Below are 23,967 nucleotides of genomic sequence, written 5' to 3'. Positions count from 1 at the left end.
AGTTTAAAACCTGGAACTGGAGGTTTTCTCGAGCATACCTGTTGAAATTAACTTGTAGTCCAGAGAATTGCGTGTTATAGCTTAGGGATTAACTAATTTGTCAGCAGGATGTGTTTTGCGCAATACAGTACATGTTATGTACATTGTCAATTGCAAGCAGGAGAACAGTTTGTGAACTTTAACATCCTAAAGAATCGATGACCACATACAAAGTTAACATGAACTAATGTCGGATCTGTGTGAGACAGCAACAGGGAGCGTTGCGAGTGGCATACAAGACGGAGGGAAGAGAGGGGAGGGGGGAGGAGAAATGCGACACGGCGGGAAGGGGAGGGGGCGGAGCGGGTACAATAAACAAGACGGAGGGAAGAGAGGGGAGGGGGGAGGAGAAGTGCGACAGGGGAAATGCGAGACGGCGGGAAGGGGAGGGGGCGGAGCGGGTAAAAACTTGTAGTCCAGAGAATTGCGTGTTATAGCTTAGGGATTAACTAATTTGTCAGCAGGATGTGTTTTGCGCAATACAGTACATGTTATGTACATTGTCAATTGCAAGCAGGAGAACAGTTTGTGAACTTTAACATCCTAAAGAATCGATGACCACATACAAAGTTAACATGAACTAATGTCGGATCTGTGTGAGACAGGGAGCGTTGCGAGTGGCATACAAGACGGAGGGAAGAGAGGGGAGGGGGGAAGAGAAATGCGACACGGCGGGAAGGGGAGGGGGCGGAGCGGGTACAATAAACAAGACGGAGGGAAGAGAGGGGAGGGGGGAGGAGAAGTGCGACAGGGGAAATGCGAGACGGCGGGAAGGGGAGGGGGCGGAGCGGGTAAACAAAGACGGACGTGCACGCGCTTTTAAGCTCAATGCGCATGCGCATTGAGCTTAAAAGTCACGGGCACTGCAAGGAATCGCCACGATTCCTTGCAGTGTGGATAAAGAGCGGATAAGTCCCAATACTCTCGCCTTGCTCGATGCGCATGCGCATCGACAGGCGAGACCTAAAAACTATTAAAGAGCATAAAACAGCAACTCGCTTCAGGACAATTAACCTCCCGCCTGAAGCTTTACCGTTTGTAGTAGTTTTAACAGGAGTCCCACCTTTAAGGGAGGGCCAACGGGAATCACAAGTAGAGCTAAAAAACAAATGTGCACAGTGGTTAGAAATACACAGACCACTGCCCCCCAATATCCATGGGGAAATCCTTGCAGTAAGAAGGGGGGAGTGGATCGGCAAAGGCACCAAGACTATAGCAGGGGACATAATCACGGTGAACTTCAGGGATATGGCAGCAGTCAACTTTATCTGTAATGCCCCGCCGAGCTATACCCGCTCACAAATTCATCCTGTACATCTATCCTACTTTTATCCTTTCGCATTTCAAAGACCCAGGCAGAGTAACAGACCACCACCGACTAGAATACCCAATATGGGCTCTCAATATGGACCACCTCAATGGCAAAGGCCAAACTTTGTCGTTCCAAATTATGACTCCTTTTTAATGCAGCATGCACACTGGAACAGGTTCAGCACACTTGAAGAGGTCGATTGACATGGATGGGATAAACAACCCCCTATGATCGCAAGGCGGAAGGAGGTAAGCACACTCACAACGGGAAAGAGAATGGGGGCAGGAAAGGGATCAGAATTCGCGCCCAGTAATGGAGGCAGCACCAAATCGACGAACCCGAGCGGGGGAAAAGGAGAGCGGATAAATCCCCCAAAATATAGGACCACTGCTAAACAGAGTAGATTAACTGCTTCTGGCAGTATACAGCCCAGTCCTGTTACCTCATCGGAAGTGGGAAAACATGCAATGCTCCCATCAGGAGACCCAAAAGGAACTCCAAAGGAAATGACCCAAGAAAACTTACAAATTGTATCCTGGAACATTGCAGGATTAGCGGCCAAATTTGAAACCCAGGAATGGCTCAGCTATATAACCAAATTTCAAATCATATGCCTGCAAGAAACCTGGGCTACCGAACTAAATGATTACAGCCTGGAAGGCTACAAAAGTTTTCTTGTCCCAGCTAAAAAAGTAACCTCGGGGAGAGCCAGCGGAGGACTTGTCATATACGTCAATCTAGACATCAAGGGTACCTGGTCCAATGTTAAATGGGCCTCATATAACCTCCAAGTACTAAGGTTCGGCTCACCAAGACTAACCTTCTTCTTAGTCAACTGGTACAATGCTCTTGGAACGACGGATAAGGGAACAGCCGTAAACGAGCTGGAAGCCTGCCTAAGAAATTTGAACTCTTTAAATAAGACACCAAACCCCCCAAGCGTAATACTAATGGGAGATTTTAACTGCCACCTTTGTGACAAACTAAAACCCTTTAACAAAGACTGGTCAAGATGTACCATAATGAAAGGCCCTCACTTTATTCACTCAAAAGAGGGATGGGACTTAGAGAGGCTAACGAAAAGGCATAACCTGATTCAAACTCTAGACCTGGTTGTGCTGGGCAAAAAAGGGGAACTAACCCCAACATACAAAGGAAGAGGTTGCCACTCCTACATTGACTTTGTTTTAGTCTCTCCCATATTAAAAAGAAACATCAGCAATACTTTTATAGAGGCCAGCAGCTTTAGTGACCACAACCCGGTCATTATCACAATTGGAGGCTTTGATTTTAACTTGCACCCAAAGAGACCTGACATCATGGAAAAACCAGTGGATCAGGGAAGAAGAATCAAATGGGCCAAAATTGATGGGGACAGATTTTACAAAAAATTACTAACAGAGGCCTCAGAAGCAATAGACAAATGCCTTGATCCAAGCGTGGTTGGCGTTTCGGTGGTCAGGGCATTTGAAGAAATTGCGCAACATGTACATAACTCCCTAAAGTCTACTGGGCTTAATAAAACGTCCTCAAATCCCCGCTGGTTTGATTCGAATTGCACCAAGGCGCTTAAAAAACTGAAGGACAGCCTCCACTCTAAACCAAGGGACAAGATCACGGTGGCACAGAACAGAGCTGAATATAATAAAGCTCTGAAGAGACGTAAGCAAAGCCTACAAAATCAAGCCTGGGAAGACTTAAGGGACGCTGCGGAAAGGAAAGATTCCGCAAGTTTCTGGAAAGTGATTAATTCCCCATGTTTCCAGGACCAAGGGGCACCAAAAATTATGAACATCATTCTGCCGGAACAATGGCAGAACCACTTTCAGAGCCTATACAATCACTCAAGTCACCTAACTCTGGAGGATGCACCTAGGGGTTTTCAGTCGGCCAAGTTAGACTTTTCCCTGAAAGAAGTCGAAATGGGAATAGCAGGGCTCAGTAAAAACAAGGCACCGGGCCCGGACGGAATTCCACCAGACCTATTCCTAAGTAGACCCGATCTATGGGCACCGTTGCTTACCAGGGTATTAAACGAGGCTGTGGTGGCAGGTCTGCCTCAGTCCTGGTCAACGGCCACCATAGTTCCCATCTACAAAAAAGGGAACCGCGATGACCCCCAATGCTACCGACCCATTTCTTTAATCGATGTGACAGCAAAGGTATTGGGGCGAGTCACTCTACAGCGGCTGCAAGATTGGGCTGAGGAGCATCAAGTCCTCTCGGAAATCCAATATGGCTTCAGGAAAGGCAGATCTACCACCGATCAATGCCTAAACTTATATCTCCTGATAGCTAAATATACCATCGCCGGGAAGGGGTCCATTCACATGGGGTTCATGGACCTTTCAGCGGCTTTCGACCGTGTAAATAGAAGAAAGCTTTGGTCCATGCTGTTAGAACTAGGAGTGGATCAACCACTAGTCGACACCCTGCAAAATCTCCACCGGAATACCACCGCAAGTGTGAGATACAACCAAGAGGGAAAAAAGACCGACCCCTTCACTTGCACTAGTGGAGTAAGGCAGGGATGTATCCTCGCGCCCTTTCTTTTTTCTATCTACATTAACTCGCTGGAAAAAGACCTCCTCAAACTTAAGGTGGACTCACCCCAAATCGGTCATCGTGCTGTGCCTGTACTACTCTACGCCGATGACGCGGTTTTGCTTGCCAGAACCCCTTTAGGATTGCAAAAACTGATTGACGGGTTCGTCACGTTCATGGATAAATTGGACCTGGCGACAAACCTGGAAAAATCCTATATTATGGTATCAGGGCAACTGACAAAAGGGAACTTCACCTATCACATTGGGTCACACAAAATAGACCAGGTCAAGACCTTTTCATACCTGGGGGTACTATTTGATCACCACCTTACCTTTAAACCTCTGGTAGAAAAGCATTCCATGAAACTGGCAGCTTCAGTAGGAGCCATCATGGGGTACGGGCAAAGACTAGGAAAATGGTCTCCAGAACAAATACTGAACTTGTACAGGTCAATTTGCTGTGCGAAAGTATCCTATGGGGCAGAAGTGTGGGGCTTTCTGGATAATAAAGTACAGCAGATCCAGACAGAAGAAAACAAATTCTTGAGAAGAATTTTGAAAGTGCCCCAGAGTGTATCGGCCCACATTATCCATGAAGAAGTGGGAGAAACCTTCATAGAAGACAGGATCAAAATTAAACCTCTCCTGGCATGGGTCAAAATATGGACTAACCCAGAGGCGACCCTAACAAGACAAATTATATCGGACTGCCTCAAAAGAGACAAAGGTCAAATTATCCCCTGGCTGAAATACGTCAAGAAATCATTAGCAGAGATTGATTGTATTAATTTTTTTACATCCCCAGACTCTCTAACATCCGAGAGCAAGGCCCTTGTGAAAAAACTCTTTCCGGCACAGCTTAAGTTGTCAAGGGCAGAAAAAGAAAACCATAAACCCACTAATCTCTCTTATAATGAACTCACAGTGAAGCACGGCATGGAACCTTATCTAAGGGTCATGTATAACGCCCAGGATCGCTATGTTATGACCCGCTTCAGATTTAACATGCTTCATCACCTCTTTGCGGTCCCAGCTGGGTTCACTCACACAGTGGAGGAGAAGGGTACCTGCGGCTGCGACCACAGGTCTCCGCAGGATACCCTTCACTTTGTCTTACTGTGCCCATTTTATACCGTCCCAAGACGCAAGTTTTTAGTGGGGATTCTGAAAGACTTAAAGTTTAAACATGCAAGATTGGCCCTGAGGTTCTTACAGGAAGCGGAGGATGCTTATACCCTCTTTTGCACCATAAATTTTATTCGGATGGCAATACGACTAAGGAACACTAGAGAAACTGGCCCCTAACAATTCTCGTCCCCTTGAACTTTTAAATTCATGATCCCCTGGTCTTTTTATAGTGTCAAATAATCTTAACATGTATAACTTTTTAATGGAAAATTATTCTTGTTTTAAATATTTTGTGTGTACTTTGTATTTGTGCTTTTATGGTGTCTTTTTAAGAACCGAATAAAGATTACAAATTGAATTGAACTGCAAGGACCATGACAGAGAGATTATCTCACAATTGGTAATCTGGGTAAAATATGAACACTGTGTGTAGATACTGCAATCTCTCGGCGCGAGGTCCAAAGCACTTGCACTACAGGGGCTGGATTCTGATGAGTGAAAACCCTGGGAAGTCCATTGGGTGTAACACTGTTGAGAAGCTGGTCACAGTCAGGTTTCTGAAAGTATCTAAATCGAGTTATTAATGCGAACTCCAGTTTACAAATAGAAGAGGGATCAAGGTTTTATGAATTTTAATAGGAAAATACACCACACCTCTTCAGTTCATACCAAGCATCGAGAGTAAATACGTCACTGTGGAAAAAGATTTGGTCTACACAAATTATAATATAACCCATCATTCTACAATGTAAAGATCACCACAAGCTTTCAGTTTTCAATGTATTGTTCTTCACATCAACTTGCATAGACTTCTGAAAGAAATTATATATTTTCTCTGTTGGGAAAAGAACTGGCTGTTATGTGCTTTATGATAAGTGAGGTGGGTCTCTAACTCCTGATCCATTAGAAAGGCTGGCTAGCTGCCAACACAACCAAAACTGTTTACTCTCAGAAGTGGAACCATCAGAAGAGTTGCGAGAGCAAATTGGCCACACTTCCTGGAAGGCTGGAGTGGCCATCTGGTCTTGTTAATCAGCGTTCTGCTGTTCGCGCCTGAAGCCGAGAAGGAAAAAACTCCAACTACGGTAACACCACATTTATCCCAGAGACAAGAGCTTGAATAGCAAAGAAAATCAAGATTTAACAAATTTTACCTCCATATGACACTTCTGCATTGTTTTTGCCATTGTGGTAACGTGCCATGGCTCATGCTCTATGTTCAGAGAAGGTTGTAACTTTTCCACAGAGCCACAGACCTTCGACAAATTGAAGAATTTACAAGGACTGAATGGCTGTCCTCCTGGCCGAATACAAAAATTGGTCATCACATGCACATGCAAAGCAGTGGAATCTCTTTAGAACCTCAGTGAAAGAAACACAGCAGGAGCATGAAGGAAAGTCCACTACGAACTAAGCAGCTATTTAATCAGATTTGAGTGCTGGTCAGTAGATCTCCAGGCTGTCACATTGGTTTAGTGCTTTCTTATTTCTTCAGCAGTCTCCAAGCATCGTGCCTGACCTTCATTCAGTATTGACCTGGTTCGCCAGTTAGTAACAACTTTACTAACTCCTTGGAACGGAATCACCAAAGTTTTTAGATTACCTTATTCACATCTTCTAACTAGTGATTTCCATATTACATGATACTTCTAAGACCACATCTTCCAAACGTCAATATTGTCTGAGCCAAATCTTGGCTGTTTCCCACTATTCTCGTCAATGGCCTGTTAATGAAGTTGTGAATGTGACCCAAATCCTGAGCCATAGTTGGTTTCTGCTTGTCTAACCGCAGAACCATTGTCATTTAACTTGTGTCCTGATTCTGACCTGATTATAGCCAGCAGAGTGAACCACCATCAATACAAGATCTAGAGTGTGTTGCAGGAACCTCAGACCACACCAGCAGTATCCACAAGGACTCCTCATTTTGCTCTGTGATCAGAACTCTAAAACAATTAGCTCATTCCATTACAACTTCTTCCTTAATCCTTTCTGGTTTAGTCCAAGGATTCAATTCGGTCCTTTCTTTTTGAGTGATCAGCGCTTCAATGGGTTCCATCCAATGCAGCACTATCAATAAAATGTGCAGAGTACAGCCAGTTGCTTCGGTGATGTCTATTTCCTATGCACCACAAGAAATCCTTTCCATGAATACATAACAGAGAGCTGCTGCACTGGACTTCTGCATCATAGTAGCAAAGCTCACTAGGGGCGCAGGAGACATTCATGTGCAAGCACAGGTGACAGTACTACTGCCTTAATGGATAAAGCAATCCAGTTTGCTTCTTGGGCAATGTGCAACTGATTTCGATGTCCAAGAACTTTCTTATTTTCACAAGTACCTGCATTGCCTGAATTCACTTTGCTACCTCTCTTCCTGGATGCCTCTGCGGTGGGGCTGTTTGTATCTTAAATGGGGGGCATATGCCTATTTAGCTAAAGTACTCCACTAGTTTATCCCCACTCAAAAGGCCCAAGCTTTTAGGCTTCTTTATCTCTCTGCAGCCTTCTCGTCATCCAATGGAAGCTGCAGCTGGCTGCAGCTTCTTGTTGAAGGGCCAGAAGAGCCTGGCTCCAAGTCACCTTGCATTGGAAAGTAGTGTGGGAGCAGCCACGCAACCTGGGCATGGTCCCTACCACCATCCGACTCCATTTTGACATGATCCTCATCCCTAGTGGGCTTATCATTGGTGAGCCAAGACCCTGCGGACTAATGGGCCTAGTCAGGGTGAGGTCAGAAATAAGTGCTGGGTCCATTCTAAAGAATTATTTAAGCTCTTTAGGGTCCATGGCGAACAAGCCCCAACACCTCCCCCGACCAAAGGCCCCTGGGCCTTTAGGGAAGCGCAGTGGTAAATAACTTGCAAGCAGCCCTCTCAAACCCATTGATCCACTAAGCTGACATTTTCGGGTGGGTGCTGGGCCAAAGGCAATTAAACAACTGAGAAAATGTGAGAGAAGCAACAAGCAGAGAGACAGTACAAAGAAAGGGGGTTGCAAAGTAAGTAGAAGGGTATGAGAATGTAGGTATCCAATTTCTATGGTCTCTCACTATTAGGACCAGGCTTATCTCTTTCTCTCCATAAGATTGTAGGATGTTCCAGCTGGTCATTTTCAATTCCTTTCTCTTTGATACCGGATCATGAGCACTTATTTCCTAGTTTATCTCTGAAAGGCGCAGGCCCTCTCAAACAGCCATTGATACTCTCACTGCCATTCTTCAATTCCCTTTGACTGCCATCAGCAGAAAAGACATCCAGGTCCCTGGATTCTAAAGGCCAAGCAGGTGCTCTCATTTCACAAGACTATGCACCATATCTCATTGCCACTCTAGATTCCTCTTTTGGTCATTAGGAGTGGCATGCCTTGTCTTTAAATAGCCCCTGCTGCCCATCACTCCGTCTTCCTCCAATTTCTGAATTACTTTCACCCCAAATCGGTCTTCCATGCTTAGCCTATGCCCGAGTGTATCCTCCTGGAGGCTAATCCCAAAGACATTTTTGCTCATAGAATGTGCAGTTCAAGAATACCATTGAATAATCATAAAACAAAACGGTATGTCCCACCCAGAAAGTCAGGCATGATCCTAGTTACAGAGCAGTTATCAAGAGGTGTTCTTTCCTCAGACTTAGCTACAGTAGGAAATCAATTTTTCAAGAAAGAGGTTTTTGGAAGTAGTCCTTTTTCTTGGGAAAGGCCTGGAATCGTTTCTAGAAGAACTGAACAGGATTTCCAACTCAAACTGAACAAATCATCCAACTACTGCTCCGGGTGCTTGCAATACCTTCTATAAAGGTTGTGGTTGTATCCTCCAGCACCACTTTGCCAGGGAAATGAGGGCACGCCTAGATGTCACATGATTTGCACGAACTTTCACTACAAAGCCAAGTTAACTTTCACTCGCTAAACCCAAATAAGGACAAGTTGTTAGGGGAGAAGAGTGCTTTTAGTTCAAACACCTCATTCCACCTTGAAGCCGTATTGCATTATACAACGTCTAGGTATGAAAATGCCAATTGAGGGACTGGCAAGATCAAGTTGCAGCAGGATGAGGGTTGCAAAGGGCGTTCAAATCATATAGAAGAGAACAATGTCATCAACAAACTCCAAAGAACAAGGTTATGCTGAAATGCTGGTTAAAGGAGAGACGCAATGAATGGGATTCAGCAGAACGTCTCACACCAAGTCTGTCTTAATGTATGAACGAAAGCTCTCTTGGCAAAGAAAGACATCACAAATGCCCAGAGGCCAAAACTCCATTGTGTCACATTGTGGCACTGAAATAATGTTAGTTGAATAAACATTTTAAAGGATACTTACCAGCACAATTTGGATGTTGTGGCTGTATTACACACACTAAGAACACTTACTACTCAGGTCACACCGTGAACCATATGGAAAGTGGATGACAGCGAGATAGGATGAATTCCAGTCATCTGAAAAATCCTAAAATGCACAGGGGCTGTAAAATATATACCCATGTGACTGTATCACCAGAACTGGCATACAATCTTCTCTATCACCCACACTTCCAGGTGGCAACCGCACAGTTCCACATTTCTGCCTTATCTAGCCCACCGCTCATACAATCCTTAATTCAAGCTTTGGACTGGAAAGTCCTAGGGCACCTGCCATTAAGATACATTTTTTATGTGCAGAAGCCATCAGTGTCTCCTCATTTTTAAAGGATATGGGTTTTTGTTTTAAAAGTTTCACCATTTTCATCAACTATAAATAGAACTTCAAGGAGCAGAGGTGTAGTGACCCAGCACTCTACAAAATCCTAAAATCTGTAAACGACTGAGTCCAGAACACCAATTGGACTTCCCAGCAGAATGGCTTAAGGTTTTCTCAGAGCTTCCATCAGAATGTATGAACAATTCTTCTGTTGTTGCTTTGGATGGGATTTCGTTCAATACAAACTTTAATTATTTCTTTAACAAGGTTTTTCAAAGTTCGCTAGTATTCATAATTTTTTTATAGAGTTTGTGTTCAAGAAAAAATACTAAGTGTTCCTCAACTCCGCCTTTGATAGTCTTGATCATAAAAGAGTTCTCATGCATTTCTGTGCCGCTTTGCCTATCTCAGTGGGGTGATTGTATAAAAAGACCTTGATCAAGAGCCAAGACCAAACCCCGATCTCCGCCGATATGCGTTTGAAAAGATACGGAGACAACTGGGACTCCCTTCAACAGCCTGACATCCAGGTCCTTTAATTGGTACTAGGTCTGACCATTTCTATATTTAGCACTCATGTACCATGTGTGTTTCGACAGAATACCAAGTAGACGAAGGAGAATGAACATTGTTGGAACCAGCAGACAGCAGTGTTGGTAACATATTGAGAAGAGAAGGGTTGTGTAGCTCCTAGCACTCCCATATGTTGACCAAAAAGTGAACACAGCAGGTAGGGACCCTGGGGCGAAATATTTTTCCAACTGTGGTAAATAGTTTTTGAGATGTTGCCATCTAAGAATTTCTCTGTATCACTGATCATGAGGCTTTCGGGATACAGAGACCTCAATGGCACTATAGAACCTGTTACCTGCTACTTATGGAATACTGTTCTGGGAAGACTACCTGATATCTCTAGATCTAATTGCGAGGTTCCACCACCCCATGGGCTCTACAGAAACTGCAGATAGAGTGCAGCTGTGATATACTGTCCAATTTCTTTATCAGAGAAGCTCCTATCGGAAACCCCGAGCAAAGGGAAGCTTCAGCGTACGTGACATGAAAACACTCTGCAGACATAGCCCCAAAATTCCCAATTATGTTAAAAAAAAAAAGCTTTTTAAATCCTTGTTTATTGGGCTCTTTTAGACATTTCATCCAAATACCCACAGCAGCAAGAAAACAAAGTGAGCTGTGTTGGAGTCCTTACTAGGCGTCCAAAGGCTGTTGTACTACACCTTTCTGGTGCTCACCTATTCAATGCATATCTGCTTCTACTATAGGATATTTGGAAAAGGAATAACGACTCCCCAAAAACACCTGAGTGTTTACGGGTAATGCTGGCACGTACAAAATATAGGCAGTAGCTGCAATTCTGTTTATGTTATACTGTATAAACTCTATTCGGGAATTGTGTTTCAGGAAGTGTTTTGTAATGTTGACTTTTAGTTTTAATTGCTGCAATGCATTATAACGTGGTGATATTTTGAACCAAGTATTCAAGAATACCTCTGGCTGGACAGTGACATTTATTAACGGTCATTTGCTTGTGTTATGTTCCATCTGAACCCAACCTTCTCATCAATTTCTTTCAGTAGGTTTGGAGTGCTCAACCAGAGCTACCACTCAAGAGTCAAGGAAACGTTGAGAGTAGTGACTAACCTTGACAGGCAATTCAGTACCCGGTGAGAAACACAGTCACATCACTGAATCTGTCCACTGCTTCATATAAACCCCAGGGCCTGGAGAAAAAGCCGACACCCAAACTATGGCCCTTCCTTGGCTGGTGATAATATTCTGTAGTCCAGTCTGGGAGAGGATCACACAAGTTGGTAGTCATGGACGTCCTCAGCCCTTCCTAAGGGCCTTACTTAAAACGTGTTATAAATGTGATGTAGTCAAGGCTTGTCTGTCCCATTCCTCTCTATTGGCTTACTTTAGCCTGGGGTAAACACAGGGGATGGGTCACAAAATGAAGTAGTAAAGCTGTGCATCTTCTTCCTTTGCACTCCTTACTTCAAACTGATGACAAGAGAATTCTATAGTTCAGTCTGATCTATATTGTATACCCTGGGTGGAATAGTGGAGTTTTCCAGTTTAGGCCTATCCTTTTCTCTGTGCACCTTATCTTTGATCACTCTCCCTACAGGTTTCTAGCCCAGGGTATCGACCCTTCTGTGGTCCTTCCCTGTGACTAGTGACCATAGGTCTGTAGATTGTTATTGTTATTTTCGGTTTCTATAGCGCCAACTCACCGGCAGGTCTCAAGGCGCTCATGACCAAAGAACAAAACAGCCTTTATATACATCCATAAGGCAGCACCGTCTGCGATTTAAAATGAGTCTAGAGTTTCCCTAAATAAAAAAGTTTTTAATAATTTCCTAAAACACAACAGGTTACCTTCTTTCCGGAGGGCCAGATCTGGCTGGTCTGCCCTCTTCTTTATGGAGATTGCCTCAGATTGGGTTTCTGTACTCAAAAGTATAGCATTCGCTCCTAGATCCATACCTCAAACTGGTTACCATAAAATTCTGTAAACCAGCCCAGGAAAAATTTCGATGATCCTATTATCAACTACAACGCACAGAGTTCTGTACTTGAGGCATTCTCATCCTTTTCTCAAGGCCATACACTCAGCTGGATATCAAACAGCCCAGCAGTCCAGGTGTCTATATTTTTCTCCATTGTTCTTGCTTCCGAATAGTGAGCATAGTAGAGTTGCTATATCACTCCAAGTCAGGAGGAAACCATCTATACAGTTGTTGGCTTTCTTTTAACAAATAGCTGAGTCCTGCACTGTGGAGTCTTTGCTTGCATCAACTAACCTGACACATCTGATGTTTTGCAAAAAGGAATGTCAGAAACGGATACAAGGTGCCCTACTGACTTGCAGCATGGACATGATGGGTTTGGCTCACGCTAGTTTGGCCTCCGCTCTATAGTTCTTAACTGAGGTTAGTAACTAAATGTAATCCGAGACGATCCACAACAGAGGCCGGCTATCACGGAATTCAGTACCTGAGACTTATCCAGCCCTCCTCTCAATTGTCCTCTCTTTCAGACTGGGGCTAGAATGCTGCAATGCATGCCATCATGTTTTTTTAGGTCGAGCCTGTAGCAGCGCTTACGCTGTTCTGGTAAAACTTTATGTAAGGGCTTTGAGAAATCACTCCAGAGGCTCGCACACGCTCCTGCGTGTGCTTTTTGTTTTGTCCCTGGCTATTGGCCTGTGCGTGCGTATTTTTTACAAAGACAGCACGCAATTGGGCAAAGGCAGGTGCATTGCCCATGGCCTATTGGTTGCGGTTACCCTACGGGTATGTCTCGGTGTGGCGCGCGCGTGCTCTCGCGCCTAGTGTTGCAGTGCGCAGATTCCGAAAACGTCATCACTTCGCCACGCTGGTATTGGTCCAGCCTCGAGGGATTCCCCAGACATCACTGCCCAGCCACGCTGGGATTGGTCCCAGCCACGAGGGCTTCCCCACGCTCGCTACCAGGAACAGAGCTGCGCCCAACACTAGTTTTTCATTTTGGCAGCCCACGGAGTTCTTGGAGTTGCAGTCACGCGGGTGCTTGTTGCCTCGATGGAGGCTCACCTGAAGGCACTGATTTAGAACAGCGAAGCCAAGGACTGCAATCATGGTGACCATGCGATGTGGGGCTTGGTTCCTGCCGTGCTGCTAGCTTCCACATCTCCCTTAAAAGTGCCGTGGTCTTACTACGCTTTCTTCTGCCCTCACCTGTGCCCCTCTCTCCCTTGCTGTCTATCCCTCTGAGCTGCGTGGCCTTCTTCGCTGTAATGCAGTGCTAGTCGCTAGAGATGTCCACTCGCTGCACCCACTACCCCCTTTAACTGATCAGTGGTCTCCTCCTGCCTGTTGTGGCTCTCACAGCCCTGGCCGTGTTTCGGTGTGCACCGACCATCTTAAATTAGAAAAAAATGCTTTTAAAAGTAAAATCAAGAAACGCACCATAATATAGTAAATAAACATACTAAAGTTATATACAATTACAATTTTATAAAAGTATTAAAATGGTGAATTTAAAATCAAAACATTACTAGTATGTGTTCCATAATATTGCTGTGAGAAAATGTATTGATTGATACACTTGTAATATATATTTGTCAGTGTGGTGATATAAGTGTAACAGAAGCTTAGATGTGAAGTGCTAAGATAACTAATAAGATCTAGAATGCAATTGCAGCATAAGAAGGGACAACGGAGACCACCTTTCCCATTTACACCCCTGGTGAAAGAAGTCAGGAAAATTCCAAGTGTGCTCCTGGGAGTACCCTGCTGCCAAGGGCAGCGTCCTCCAGCACACAAAACGCAGGCCATGCAGCGGGACCAACCTTACTGTTCATCGCCCTCTGGCTGCTGGGTTCAAGTGAAGCTGATCAGAGACACCTTTAAACCCCTGCCATCCTCCGGAAGAGTGACACCTGAAGTGGGCTGGATCATGCCAATGAACACTCTATAAGTCGCTGCACTCTGCACTTTCCAGGTCTCTCTGCACTGTGTCTGCGTGCGCTTGTGCACTCTCCTCAACCTCTAAGATCTTCAAGGCGTGCTGCGCTCTACAGTCGTCACTGGGCTCTGCGCTAACCGCTGCATTGTAGGCTCTACTGCAATCTACCCTGAACAATGAGTGCTGCACTGACTGGTCTCTGCTTACTGCCCTCAGTACTGCACACTGGAATCTGTGGGAACATATGTTCTTGCACTAACTGCTGCACGGCCAACTGCAGTATAAGCAGAACATTGCAGTGTGCGCTGCGATCTACAGTGAACAAATTGATTTTCAGTGCACTTCCTTGTGCGTTTGATCGGCATTTAGCAGCAAACACTTTGCACTGCACTCACAGTCCACTGTGGCTCGGAATACACAGTGACAGGCAGCGCCTGCTGCTCTCCGCCGAGACCGTGGCACTCGGCACTGGAGGTTGCGCCTTACAGCGCATCTACCCTAGCACCGCTGTGGGGCCTGCAGGGACCATGGTGCGGTACCCTCGCGGCCTTACTGCAGGCCCACTACTGCCCTGACAGCTCCTCTCTGCAGTGCAGGGGAGCACCCCCCCTCCTGCTTCCTGCCTATGGATTTGTGTAAGATGTGGGGGTCTGGCCGCATTCTGCAGGAGGGCCCGGTGGGGACCAGTTGATGATGGAAGCACCCTTGTATAGCAGGGTGCTCGATATAATACTCTGTCACAGATATTGCCTATGACTGCCCTTCTTAGGGTGGCCCTCAGCGGGCAGTGCGGTGCCCTCATCCCTGTGCTTTCATAGTTAAGTGGGACTTCAGGTGCCAGTGTCCCTTAGGGTGACCAACTGGCATGGGTGCAAATTCAGGACGGTGAGTGTAAAAATTCAGAACAAAGGGTCAAAATTCAGGACAAAAATTCAGGACAGGAGGTCAAAATTCAGGACAAAACTTCGGGACAAAAGTTATGTTTTACAGACACATCAGAGGGGGTCGCACTATAGTATATAAGTAATCCCATCTATATCCAAACATATTCATCCATTTGCAACACTATACATCATGTCTCCTTCCTTCCATACTTCCCTCCATCCACACTTTCACTCATCCATCCATCCACACTTTCACCCTATCCATCCATACACTCATCCATCCAGTCTTCCACCCATCCATCAACTCATCCATTTACCGTTTTACCCATCCAGCCATCCTTTCACTTATTCATCCATCCACTCAGTCACTCATCCTTCCACCCATTCACCTTTTCAGTCATCCATCCTCCCTTTCTCTCTCCATTGACCCTTTCACTTAGCCATCCTTCCTTCCATCCACCCTTCTACTCATCCACTCATGAATCCATCCATTGACCCTATCACTCATCCACCCTTTCACTCATCCATCCTTTCACTTTTACCCATCCATTCACCCTTTCATTCATACATTCACCCTTTCACTAATCCATCCAGCCATCCCTTCACTCACTCACTCACTCGCCCACCTTTTCATATTAGTTATGAGCTGAGTCTATATTTGCAGAGTTCCATACAGAAGAGGCCCATCAAGAATTGTACCCTTGTTTTAGTTCCTAAGGCAAGTTCTAGGATAGGCCATGGGGCGTACATACCCCTCACCCTCAATCTAAAATGGCGAGCTTCTTCTCCGGATAGCGATGAACGCAGAAATTGAGCAGGCAGGTTGAGTTCAGTAACTTGCGGGCAATAGACACGACCCCTTAATCGGTGACAATGGACTGAGGGACTCCTAAAGTTGCAACCAGGCACAGGCTGCTGGCCGTCTTCAGTACACGCAGAGGTCCGCCTCAGATGCTTACCTCGTTATTGACAAGTGAATGTCGAGGTGGAGAGCCATAAGGAGTCCTGAGGCAAAGGTATGGATGCTAGTAGCCAGCAGACTTTTCTATGTATGCGGTGAGGTAGTAGCAACGCAACCGCCATAGTAGTGATTCCGAAGACCTGCTAAAGCAGGGAAATATACTAACAAGCATTGGCATAGCAAATAGGTCTCGCCTTTGGGACCTTATAAGTGTTTATCCATGCAAATGCAACAGTTAATGTTGCTGCAGTAAGGATATTATGCTGCATAACTAAATACTTATAAGGTCCCAAAGGCGAGACCTATTGGCTATGTCAATGCTTGTCTTTCTATGCTGTAACCACAGATTGCTGACCACATTATTCTATATTCTCTTTCTCAGTGCGCCCAACTCAGGTTGTTTGCTGTTACATTCCATCTCTCAGGACTGATGTGCAGGAAAGGAAAATGAGCTCTATACAGGACCAAACGAGCAAGCAGAATATGCAACAGCTGCTGCTGGCATACAGCATTGAGACACAGATGGGCCAATTCGTAGAGATTACCTTGGATCCCGGTTCCCTCTCAACATACAAAATCACTGGTTTCCTCCTATCCCAACACTCCTTACTGTGCTAAAGACAAAGCACCCCAGTAGACCAGTTCATGTATAGCACCGTCAGGTAATTTACATTCTGAAGATGGTGGTGTTGCTTTTCCAACTACAGTGATAGATGCTCAAGTCGCTGTACACCAAATATGTTTGGGGTCACACATTATACATACTGACCTGGAAGCTATGGCCCAAAAAGAAGCGAGCTAGAACAGTTCCACTGACTGAACGCCAGTTGGAGAAATAATGGCTACCTGTTCTCTTATCATTAACTTAAACAAAACTTTGTGCTGCGAGATGAAACTACAAAGGCCACATTTTTAAAGCCAAGGCATCACATACAAGAGCATCCCTGGATACTGCCAACAACCAACTATCTGAGGTAATTAAGCAAGCCAAAAACCCTCCCTCCAACCCCTCATCTAAGGCATCTGTGATCTTATTCAATAACTTTGGAATGTTCTTCAACAAAAAAGTCGTAAACGTTAACATCTCCCTTCTGGTCATACTCGACAACATAATCGAGTAGATGCTGCTTTGCAAGGCACTGCAGTCATTGTCCTTCCTCTTTCTCCCCAATCTGAGGCCAATCTACTTCTAACTCTTCTCTATCCATCTATGCAACACCACCCCGGGCTCTGCAAATCCCTAACTAAACTGCTTCCTCCCATCTGGACACTCTTGATTAGCTCATTACTGCATCAGAACAGGTTCCCAGGGAGTTTAAAAAGGGATGAAATATCTCCTCTCCTGGAGAGAAAAAAACACTGGACCCTTATGACTTTAACCCCTTGCCCGCTGCGCAAATTCCCCCACGGTGCGGGCGAATTAATGAGTGGGCGGGGTTTGGACGGACCCTGGCCGTCCTACGTACACACCCACTGTGAAGTCGGATAGCCTGGGGCCGTCCGAAGCACGGAAGGGGTTAACAAGTTCCACCCAGTATCCACCCTGCCTCTCCTAGACAAAGTTGCGTAGCCTCCCAACTGTCATCCCGCATCCAGGACAACAACCTCCTTGACTCCCTCCAATCTGGATTCTATCAGGGCCACAGTAGCAAGACTGCAATTCTGCAGATTGTGGACGATGCACTCTGCATCCTTGACACTGGTAACTCCTGCCTCCTTGACTCCTCTACCTCTCTGCTGCGTTTGACAGTCAACCATGTGTATTTTTTAGACACCATTAAGTATTGAATGGGTATTTAATAGTGTTGTCCTTTAGTTCTTCACCTCATATTTAAAAAACGCTCCCAAATTGTAAACATTGGGAATGGGGTCTCAGATCCTGTCAGCCTGCAACAAGGGATGCCCCAAGGTTAAATTCTCTCCCCAACCTCTACCTCGAACTCCTCTGCACGATCCTCAGGAGTCCTCCTCTACCTATATACCGACGACACCCAAATCTACCTGAAGGTCTTGTACCTGGTGGACTTCTCCTGCCTATACAACTCTCTGAATAGAATTCGATCTTGGATGGCAAACAACCACCCCAAACTAAACCCAGCGAACGCAAAATGTCTTATCTCTCCAAAGAAGGATCTTCGATCCAAGTCTAGAAGATCTCCTCCCGGAAATTGAATGTCACCCCTCCATCATTCAGAATACCAAATCTATTGGTTTCAACCTCAACAGATTTCTTAACCTCCAGAGCCATTATCTCCACCATGGATAAGGAAATCAGGAATCTCATCCCTGCACAAGACCTTAAATCTGTTGTCCAGGCACTTGGGCTCTCCAGACTTGACTACGGAATTGCAATCCTTTCCGACATTCCCTAAGCCCACCTAGGTCCACTCAGAACAGGCCAGCAACCTACTTCCTGACAGGTCACAAAAAATTCTATTGCATTTACCCCATTCAATGCTTCCTTTAGTGGCTTACCATAGAGTCAAGTGCTCAATTTAAAACTGTCTACACCACTCATAAACATCTTCATTCCTCTTTACTCTTGTACCTCTATGAGAAACTGAAAATCTCAGGCTCCGACCAACATTCAAGGAACACTCAATTGCTCCTCCTCGAACCACCCACCCTCAAGCATGAGCGATACATGAACCAATCCTTCTCAGAAAGCACCACAATAATCTGGAACTCGCTCCCGCCGCGCCTCCGCCTGACTAGGTCATGTCTCCTTCAAAAAAAGACCTAAGAATTCTTTGCTTAGAACGACACCGAGCATAAACCGCTCCTACCGCCTCACGCTCCCTCCAATCGCATACCAACCTCAACCAGCACTATAGATTCATGATCCTCACATAGTACTGTGCTGTCTGATTTTCAATGATGTGCCCTGCCAAGAATGAATATGTGTGAAGCGCCCTACCTCCCGGAAGAGGCTAAACTGGCAATCACTTCACTTTTAATGTACAGGAGTATTTGTTATTGATATGTTCTGACTTCATTGTGAAGCACTCTGATGCCTCCGGGCCATATCAGCACTATATACAATGGCTAAAAATAAATAGGCGTCACATATGGACACTTGCCAGCTGTGGATTCTATGATCACTGCCTCTGTGCTGACCAAGGAGTTCTTTAGCTCAGATCTGTCTCTCCCACTTCCTCTCTTTGAGCCTCACCTTGGGATGCAGATCACAGAGCTCTGCAATCCACACTTATCTATCCTTACTCAGAAGACTCTTTGGGATATTCAGCATAACATTATGAAGCAGGGGCTGGTCTGCAAATCAATGGTGCTAACTCAAAGCTGGTAGTCAGAAGGCACTGTAGCTCAAGCTTCTCTTTTCGGGTCTTTCCCATATCCATTTGGGGCCCATGCAGCATGGTTCTGTGTTCCAAGCTAGTCTCCACTCCTCTCTATGATCGCCACATCACTCAGACTAGGGATTCTGAACTGTGATTCTAGTCACGTCCTCTCTATGGTCCTTTACTCAGAACAGCCCGAGTTAGGAAGTCTAGACTTCTCTCGCGCAGCTCGCCCCTCATTACTCTAGAGTCCTCACCTTAGGCTGGTGATCATGGGGGCGCTGTTGGACCTGCGCAGAGGCACCCCGCCCCCCGCGCCTGCGCACTGCTCCACCTCCATGCGCTCCATGGCGCGGCCCGGGAGGGGGTCAGTGCGGGCCGGGCGCGGGCTTCTCCGAAGCCTGCGGAGAGAGGCTGTGAGGGCTCAAACATCGCATGGAGAGCTGGATACAGCGCCACCTACCAGCTAGTACAATAACACTGCGCATGCGTCCAGGTACCTAGTACCAGTAACAAACTGCGCATGTGCTGTTAAAAAACACAGTGGTACGGCACATGCGGTGTTTGAAGGGAAGGGTTGCAGGGCCGCGCCTGCGCACAAATATCAGCTTGAAGTACACAAACAGGCATTGGCAAAAGCCGTTAGGTCTGGCTGGCGATGGACACATTATTTTTGTTTTCTCACATACATACATACCAATACCCCCGATTCGGGCGGGAAACTCACGATCGATTTTATACGTTTAAAATGGCTTTGTTTTGGCTGTAACACGCCTGAAATTGCCTTTGGTTCAATAGAAGTCAATGGAGGAAATACATTAATCCTGTTTAAAAAAAAAATCCCACTTTTTCTCTCTCTACTAGAATGAATGTTTATTTATTTATGCGTTTTTATATAGCGCGGACTTTACCCGAAGGTGTTAGAGCGCTTCACAATAGGACAGTGTTTGTTTTTCATGCCAATAGGTCTGATGGTGTCTGGTGTCCTCTTGGCTTTGTAAAGTCTTGTTTTGTTTTAACATGATTTTTGCAAATAAATATTGTTGGGGAAGCTGCTGTGCCCCTATCAATCTAAAAAAACAACAACATAAAAATCAAAAATATTTTTGGTCCAAGTTGCCATAGTGGTCCCTGGCACTCAAGGGAACTATTGTGTGTGCGGATGCGCTCCTTATGAAAGGGCAGAATGTAGTCACTCATACAGAGTATTTTCAGATTACTTTATTCATCATACTATTTGCCCTTTTAAATCAGTGGGAGGAATCACAGTAATTTATAAATCTTTTTCTCATGTGTCCAAATGGGATATGATTTCACTTAAAGATAGAGAATCCTTAGCTATGACAATTCTGATTAATCATCAACTTACGATGCGAGTTCTGCCAGTATTCTGCCTTCACAGTACCATAAAAAAAACTTTCTCCATTCACTTTAAGAATTTGTGTCTGCCCAGTTTGCTCATTCGTCCAGTTAAATTATTTCGGGTTAGTTCAATCTTCACCTTTTCAAATCGATATTGTAATTCACTACACCTGTCACAGAATGTCTTTTGATCAGTGCACATAATTTGCCCTCCATGGGGAGGGATGCAGGAAGTCCACTAGACACCAGGGAGATTTACATTTATGAAAAACAAAATGGGGTGGGGCCAGCTCCCCCAGGCTTCCGGCCTGGGAGAGGTGGCCTACCTCTAAAGGCATAAAACTAACTTTCTGTCCCCCAGCGGACAAATTGGGGCTTTATCCTCATATCCTCAATCTGATCTTATCCGCGCAAATGCCATCTAATGTTTTCATTTGTTCGTTCTGTGATGGATCAGGAGCAGTGTAGTCCTGAGACATACTGTGGTGCTCCCCGCTGGACCAGTTTCAATTTAAGTAGTTAAAGGTTACAATTCAAAGTTATCAGAATTGTGGACATCGTTCAGTGGTGTAGCAAAGGGAGCGCACGTTTTGGGAGCGGCAGAACAAACCCCCCAACCTCTCTCTTACCTGTGGCCGCGTGGTGGCTAACTGAGGGACAGTCTCCACCCGCCCGCTCCCACCTGCGCCCGTCGTAGGGCGGCAAACGCCCTGACCGCCCGGGCGGCAAACGGTCTAGCTACGCCACTGACATTTGGTCCTACAAGAACAGCATACTCTTAAGTCTTATAGCCAACAGTACAGCAAAACTAAAATCCAGGATTGTCGACAAAGCCGCCCTCGCAAAGAAAAAACATGGTTGGACGGTGCTAGCCACGTATGAGAGAAGTGCCCCACAACCATACCTAGTCAACTATATAACACCGTCCACACAACAAATGCTCCTACGCATACGTCTGGGCACCTACACCACAAAGGATCAGACCCCAGCATGGAAGCAAACATGGCAAACATCGCTATGCAGACTGTGTGGCCGTTCGGAAGAAACACTGACTCACATTCTGTGCATTTGTCCATCATTGGCTAGCCTGAGACGTTACTACCTATTACAAATATTTCGTTCTTATCAAATCAGAACATGCAGGCCTGCCGTTATGCTAGCACTGAACAGTTTCCAGTTGCAAGCGGCCTGTAGGGCCTCCAAATTCTTACAGAAGGCGAGCCTCCTAATCCAGAAAGCTGAAAATATGGTGCGGACCCAGTCCGAAGGACTGATATGTTAGGTGAGGCTCAGGCCGCAGACGAAGTAATACTGTTTTTAAAAAAGAACTTGTTTTTTAAAGAGCGTAAATGCATTTTAACCAAGGCTAGTTCGTATACTGTTTTGTACTCAATTTTGTAAAGGTTTTAACTAACCATATGCAATAAATATTTACTTACTTACTTACTTACTTAAGTCTTAGCTTTAAAGGATTCATTGTTAGAAATGTATGCATACAGAAGTTAATTCAATATACTCAAAATCCATTTGTCAATAAGGCAGCATACCAATTCTCGTTAAGTACCGAGTCCCTTAGGAAATCAGTAAAGTTAAGACTATTAAAATACGGAGTAGGGGGCGTGGCTTGACGGGCGAAGATGGCGGTCGCAGCCTAACAGAGCTCCCGCCGGCCCGAACATTATCCGTCTATTTATTCTGGCCCCTAAGCCCATTCCGCCAGATCTTAGCGGGGCGAGTGCTGGCAGCAGCGTTGGGGATCCTCCGGCTCCACAAGCGGCTTCCCTGGACGATCCGGCGGGGCTGCGCCGCCGGCAGAGACGTGCGGCCTGGTCTTTGCCGCCGAGGCCGGGGCCTCAATTTTGGAGCGGCTGTGGAGGTCTGACCGAGCCGGCGGACTACTCGGCTGGTGGGCTGGCCCTGGGCGGCGGTGGCCCCAGGGTGCTGTGGCTGGGTGCCGACCTGACTCGCTGCACATTTGAGACACGTTTGGAGGGCCTGGGAAGAGCGGAGGCCTACATCACTGCCGGTAAGCCGGGGCCTAGATTTTCGCGCTCTCCCAGGGCCGGCTGCAGACAGGGCCGACGCTGACAACAGGAGGTGTCTAGGTGCCTCCGTGACGGTGGAGACGGCGGCCAGCTGTGGGTGGCGCCGCTGGGCTGCTTTCTGGAGCGAACCCCTTGGCCATATCATGACTTGAGGTGGAGAACCTACTTGAGGCAGCCTGCAGGCTACATTGATCCTCCCCTGGGTCGTCGTTGGCACGGCCGGCAGTGGGGCAGTTAGGGCGCCCGAAGACCTGCGGGACCTGCGGGATCCGAGGCGGTCCGCTGAGTGACCCACGGAGTGACCAGAAGGGAGGGAGAGAAGGAAGCGGCCTGGTGACCGATCTACATTGACCCATTGGCGCTGCCCGGACCTGGCTGGGGGCTGATTCATCTCCGGGGGTTGCGGGTCCACGGACGGACCCACTCATCGGTGGAGGACCTCCCCCGCCCCATCTGTAGATCCATCTGATACTGTGGCCCTACAGCTCCACGCAGTTATGACCAGGGGAGGTGGCGGCCCGTCCAAACAGGGGCCCATAGACAAGTTTACAGGGCCCAGTGGAGGGTCTGGAGCGCCCGGTGGTGGCGGAGGAACAGGGCCAGATAATGCGGCGCTCATGGCGGCGATCACCCAGTCCAGGGATATGCTGGACGCAAAGATTGGTGCAGTGGGCGCAGACGTGACCCTGCTGCGACAAGATCTGCGAAATGCCGTGGAACGGATTACAGAGACGGAGTCGAGGATCTCGGTGGTGGAGGATGATGTGGGGACCCTGAAACGCAAAATGGCTGCGATGGAACACGTCCAAAAGAACCTTGCGACCCGAGTGGAAGATGCTGAAGGTCGCGCACGTAGAAACAACCTACGCTTTGTTGGTTTTCCGGAGCGATGCGAGAAGGACAATATGGAACTGTTTCTAACCCGATGGCTGGAGAGCTGGCTCCCCGCAGGGGCCCTTTCCACTTGCTTTGTAATTGAACGTGCACATCGCGCCTTAACACAGCGACCGCCGGAAGGAGAACGACCCCGGGCTGTAATCGCCAGACTGTTGAACTATCATGATCGGGACGTGATTCTACGAGAGGCGAGGGCCAGAGACTCCATCATGTACGAAAATCGGAAGATCATGATCTTTCCTGACTATACCAGGTTAGTGCAGCTGCAGCGTCGTTCCTTTTTGGATGCCAAAGCCAAACTGCGAGGATTGAAGATCCAATATTCCCTGTTGTACCCGGCCCGCTTGCGG

The 23,967-nt window shown here is 46.4% G+C and overlaps 1 protein-coding gene across 2 annotated transcripts in view; it reads right to left on the bottom strand.

Annotated features, from left to right (window-relative positions):
• LOC144797839 (P2R1A-PPP2R2A-interacting phosphatase regulator 1-like) overlaps positions 1–19,802 on the bottom strand; it is a 93,485-nt gene extending 73,683 nt beyond the window's left edge. For both annotated transcript variants that reach the window (XM_078668646.1, XM_078668645.1), the window contains exon 1: positions 19,571–19,802. In XM_078668646.1, the coding sequence (XP_078524772.1) occupies positions 19,571–19,662 (92 nt within the window). In that variant the 5' untranslated portion in view covers positions 19,663–19,802. The remainder of the gene's footprint in view (positions 1–19,570) is intronic.
• Between the last annotated feature and the right edge of the window lie 4,165 nt (positions 19,803–23,967).

Source organism: Lissotriton helveticus, chromosome 12 (genome assembly GCF_964261635.1).
Source record: "Lissotriton helveticus chromosome 12, aLisHel1.1, whole genome shotgun sequence".
NCBI lineage: Eukaryota > Metazoa > Chordata > Amphibia > Caudata > Salamandridae > Lissotriton > Lissotriton helveticus.
This window is presented reverse-complemented; position numbering and strand designations above follow the sequence as displayed.